The 3,510-nt window shown below is 38.4% G+C and overlaps 1 protein-coding gene across 1 annotated transcript in view; it reads right to left on the bottom strand.

Annotated features, from left to right (window-relative positions):
- The window catches only part of FILIP1L (filamin A interacting protein 1-like), a 107,863-nt gene that overhangs the window by 94,497 nt on the left and 9,856 nt on the right, over positions 1-3,510 (bottom strand). The window contains exon 3 of the mRNA XM_006754852.2: positions 3,075-3,253. Within this exon, the coding sequence (XP_006754915.2) occupies positions 3,075-3,253 (179 nt within the window). The remainder of the gene's footprint in view (positions 1-3,074; positions 3,254-3,510) is intronic.

The raw sequence follows: 3,510 nt of genomic DNA, 5'->3' as shown, positions 1-3,510 counted from the left end.
TGTGTGTGTTTATTAATTTTGTAGAGAGAGAGGAAGAGAGAAACATAAATGTGAGACAAGCATCAGTTGGGTGCAACCTGCAACCTGGGCATGTGCCCTAATCAGGAATTGAACTGGTGACCCTTCGGTGCTCAAGATGGTGCTCCACCAACTGAGCCCCACTGGCTAGAAATAACATTCTTAATATATTGATTCCATGGTGTACAATTTATTTTCATCTCACTATTTTTCTTTTTCTTTAGCTCATGGCTTTTATTCACACTGATCTTTTATTTCCATTTCTCATTGTTCCTCTTTGCTTTCTCTTGGTTTAAATAATCTTCACCATCGGCCTCCCATGGTTACAGTATTACTTTTAGGTTGAACTTTTCAGCCTTCCCCAAGAAGATAGTAAAGATACAATAGCGAATATTAGAACTATCACTAACAGCTTTCCACATTCCCACAGTAAATATGTATGTTTTGTCTTTTCCATTAATGTGGTGAGCCCCCTGGGCAAGGCCAGCCAATACCTCTCTGTTCTATGTTAGGCAGCACCCTAACCATGGTCAATAAACATTCATAATAATGAGAGATGTAAGGAAGTGTCGATGTTCAGCAACTTAGTACTAGATAAGTGTGGAGACCAAATGAGGCCACAGGGGTTTGAAATAATATTTAATATGACATTGTCTCATTGAATAACAAATCTTATATTCCAGTGTTTGAGTCACATCTCCATTGGTGCCAGACTTCTTATACTCCTTTAAGCAATCCCTGAAGATATTTCAAGTTTATGAGGGCAAAGTAACAAAATCCCACTTTATGTAGTGAATAGAGAACAAACCGCCTGATGAATGTGGGAAATGAAACTGGGGTGAGGGCCATGGAGCCTGTGGCATTCTGACCAAGTGTCTACCATGAAGTACATTGAGAAGACATGAAAGTATGCCATTAGCCTAACTATTATGTAACTCATTTACCTACCTAAAATATGAATTGAAAATAGTTAAATAAATCAGTTAAGACTACTGGTATTTTAGAAAAGGGAGCTCACAAGTAAATTTTTCCCCTGCATTTTTCCGCAATTGTTAAAACTCAGCATCATTAGCTTTACAACTCATTAAAGAAGTATACATAGAATAACAAGTGAAATGATGATCCAGTGAAAATTTGACATTGCAATGATTGGTTATTTTCTACCTTTGCAGTATCAATTGAGGGTCACTTGTCCTTTCATTTAATATGGATGCTCATGCTTTATATTGATTCAACCAATCTCTCCATTTTTGCAGCCAAGCTTCTCAAAATAGTAGTTCACATTTTAAATTTCTATGTTCTCATTTCTTATTTATTCTTCAAAGCATAGTGATTTGGCTTCTGCCCTCACTGTTCTATTGAAAGGGCTCAAGTCCCTCCTTGTTGCCAAATTTTGGAACATTTTCTCATCTTTTTCTGTATTGTTTGCTGTTTAACTGCTTACTCTTTCTTGAAAGTTTTCCTTGCTTTGTTTCTTTCTCTTCTGGTTTTTCTAACTCTTCACCATTCTTTCTTAGCTTCCTTTCTTGACCTCTCTTCCTCCAGAAAACCACCAAATATTGATATTTTCTTGAGTTCTTTTCTCAGAATTCCCTTTCCTCACCACACCAACACCCACAGCTTTGGCTGTCACCAACTGCAAATTCACATCACTAGCCCATCCTTTTCCAGACATATACTTTCCACTGAGGGTTGTCTTTAGACCTACTGTTCTCCCCACTGCACTTTGGAATACACTGGGTACTTCACACTCAGCATGTCTAAAACAGAACTCACCTCCTACCTACTACCTCTACCTTTTAAACCATCCTCCCCTACCAAAATCCTTCAGCAACAAAAAGTTGTATTCCATTCCTGTATTCTGTATCTTGCTGAATAGCTAGTACTTCTCAATAACTCCATTTTCCTTATTCTTCTTTCCAATCTCATTAGTCACTAATTCAAATTAACCATATATCATACATATTTCTTTTTTAAAAATAAATATTTCTTGTTTGCACTCCATCCTCTCTAGCCCCATAACCATTGGGAAATATACACTCCTCTTGTCTTTCCTCCATGTTGCCTAATGGTTCTTTAAGAATACATACCTGATCAATTAATTTCCCTTCTCACAATTTGTCATTTGCTCCTTGCCAACAGTACAAAATCCAGTTATTGGTGGCTAGTTTTTCCTTTTCTCATCCTGCAGTTACATCCTGTGCTATAGCTTGTGGAAAGTTTCCTCAGGACCCATATGATTTTCTTCTTCCTCTTCCTCTAAATTCATTGATTTGAGAGAGAGAAAGAGGAACTTCGATTTGTTGTTCCACTTATTTACACATTTATTGGTTTCCTGTCTGTGCCTTAACCAGAGTTCAAACCCACAATCTTGCTGTATCTGGATGATGCTCTAACCAACTGAGCTACCTGGCCAGGGCCCCATATCTCTGTGGTGTAACATTTATTTCTGCCCCTGCATTGTATATAGTTTTCATTCTTTTTGGTATAGGGATTAAACCTGTAACCTCCTCTGTACAGCTTTTGCAGGGCAATCCCTTGCAGAATAAGGTGCCCAACATTTATCTTTCCACAATTCTCATTATACCTGATTATTCTTGCATTGTACTGATAGTGTCTTTTATACTCATCATTTTCATCACTCTGGACCATGAGATCTTTTAGAACAGAGGCTGTATCATATCATGCTTGTGTCCCTGTATCCCTGGTAGTACCCAGCCTTTAGTGAGATGTTAGTAAGAGTGCAGTATGGGCCCTAACCGGTTTGGCTCAGTGGATAGAGCGTCAGCCTGTGGACTGAAGGGTCCCAGGTTCGATTCCAGTCAACGGCATGTACCTTGGTTGAAGGCACATCCCCAGTAGGAGTGTGCAGAAGGCAGCTGATCGATGTTTCTCTCTCATCGATGTTTCTCTGTAATTGATGTTTCTAACTCTCTATCCTTCTCCCTTCCTCTCTGTAAAACATCAATAAAATATATTTAAAAACAACAACAAAAAAAAGAGTTCAGTATGGTTCATTGTCTGGTTCAGTTGTATTCCATTCAAAGTAGCCTTACCTTTCGATTTCCTGTTCTTGTAAATTGATGAATTCATCACTCTTCTTCATGTATTCTTTATGTTTTCTCTTTTCTTCCTCTAACTCCAATATGGTTTGCCTATGAGATTTTTCTACTATTAAAAGCTGTTTCAGAATTCGTCTGTGAGATTCTTTATGTTTTTCGACAACTTTGTCCAACTACAAAAGAAAATAAATGTATAGTCTGTTAACTACAAGTCACTCATAATGCTGCTATCTTTCATATTTCTTTCTTTTTTTTATTGCTTAAAGTATTACAAAGGGTATTACATATGTGTCCTTTCCCGCCCCCCCCCACCCTTGACAGTCCCCTAGCCTCCCCTACCCCTCAGTGTCTTATGTCCAGTGGTTATGCTTATATGCATGCATACCAGTCCTTCGGTTGAGCTCTTACCCCCCCCCCCCTCACTTTCAAG

This window comes from Myotis davidii, unplaced genomic scaffold (assembly GCF_000327345.1).
Source record: "Myotis davidii unplaced genomic scaffold, ASM32734v1 scaffold492, whole genome shotgun sequence".
Classification (NCBI taxonomy): Eukaryota; Metazoa; Chordata; class Mammalia; order Chiroptera; family Vespertilionidae; genus Myotis; species Myotis davidii.
The sequence above is the reverse complement of the archived record's forward strand: the minus strand, read 5'-3'. Positions and strand labels throughout refer to the sequence as shown.